A 1,693-nucleotide genomic window follows, 5' to 3' on the forward strand; every position below is an offset into this window, starting at 1 on the left:
CATATGACCCCTTTAATCATAATTAATAATCGCAATTACAATTTCAAAGGAATAATTGACAATTATGATTTTTGTCATAATCGTGCAGCCCTAGAACTTGAAATGGAAATTGTGTAAGAAGCCTGTGACTTCTGGACGTCGTTTAACACCAGCCAAAGATTAGATCTTGCTGTTTTTTGTTTTTTTTTTGCTATGCATTCATGAACGCTCTGTTATGTAACTGTGGTGCAAACATTTGATTCTTGTGTGTGTGTGTGTGTGTGTGTGTGTGTGTGTGTTTTCTGCAGATCCCCATCGCCTGCAGCGGCATCAGAGCCATGGGTTACCTGATGAGACACCAGCTCCGCACAGGAGGACCGGAGAGCATCTCGCCCCGCATCATCACACAGTTCCTCAAGGTGAGACTGACTCCAGCATACACTGAGATAAACCGCCTTCCATACAGTAGTGTACAGATTACTGTATAATGCATACTTGATATGTTTGGTAACACTTTACAATAAGTTAGTTTGCATTAACTAACAATGAGCAATACATTTGTTACAGTATTTAATAATCTTTGTTAGCATTAGTTAATAAAAATACAGCTGGTTATTGTTAGTAATGTTAACTAGGGTCCAATAAGTAATAGTAAATGTTAAAATTAACATAAATGCTTTAGAAGTATTTCTCATTGTTCGTTAAATAGTTTATCACAATATTGTTTCTGGTTCATTAGAGCACTTTGCATTATGGGATACAATTTGTCATGTAGTGTAGGGCTGGATAATATGGACAAGAATATTTTGTTGTTTCATATCATTCAAAATTGATATCAAAATATTCATTTAATACCATTAATAGGGAAGGAGATGCATTTGACGTATTTCTTAGACCTCAACAATGAACACAAACAACTAGTATGTGTAAACTAAAACTATGGACGTGTGAAATTAATTGTAATTTTATCCTAATTCTTTTAATGCACATTTATAATTAAAAAGGTATAAGGTGAATTCATACAGCTTTAACAATTTAATCAATGTTTTAAAATAGGGATGCACCGAAATGAAAATTCTTGGCTGAAGCCGAAACCGAACAAAATTAAACACTGGGCCGAACACCGAACATGTTTTTTTAGTTTTTTTTTCTCCATGTATTTTCCCAATTTTTTTTTCACCATTGCATAAATTAAAAAGCCAAAATTTGCTTTTTACTGTTTTGTCTTGCTTTTCAAAGAAAAAAAAATCAATTACAAAACAACATTTTAAAAATATTTAACACTGAACATTTTTAACATTCTAACAGACACTATACCAACAAAGCACAAATTAACTTAAAATTAATAAGTTAGTAAAATAATTTTTGGCCATCAAGACCCCCTTCTTGAATCAGGCATGTTTTTTTTTTGTTTTTTTTACTGTACAATTAAAAGCAGCCTTGCTGAGAAGAGACTTCTTTTAAAACATTAGAAAATATTACAGTATAAAATATCATAATTTGAACACTGTGTGTGAATGTTATAATAAATGTATTACAACAGAGCTGTTGTAATCATTATTATCATTATTATTGTCTTTTTATTTTATTTTACAGAACAACAGTAAAATTACAATACTAACATGTATGAATGTTGATAGAGTTCTTGCTTTTTCTCAACTTTTATTTTGGCGGAAACACGCAGGAAGACCTCAATGCTTATTTTTGTTGACAA

General features: G+C 31.5%; 1 protein-coding gene across 1 annotated transcript in view; it reads left to right on the plus strand.

Moving 5' to 3' along the window:
- LOC107754417 (eIF-2-alpha kinase activator GCN1-like) overlaps window positions 1-1,693 on the plus strand; it is a 74,732-nt gene that overhangs the window by 70,210 nt on the left and 2,829 nt on the right. Inside the window, exon 56 of the mRNA XM_016570853.1 lies at window positions 288-398. Within this exon, the coding sequence (XP_016426339.1) occupies window positions 288-398 (111 nt within the window). The remainder of the gene's footprint in view (window positions 1-287; window positions 399-1,693) is intronic.

This window comes from Sinocyclocheilus rhinocerous, unplaced genomic scaffold (assembly GCF_001515625.1).
Source record: "Sinocyclocheilus rhinocerous isolate Xijiao unplaced genomic scaffold, SAMN03320098_v1.1 scaffold1223, whole genome shotgun sequence".
Classification (NCBI taxonomy): Eukaryota; Metazoa; Chordata; class Actinopteri; order Cypriniformes; family Cyprinidae; genus Sinocyclocheilus; species Sinocyclocheilus rhinocerous.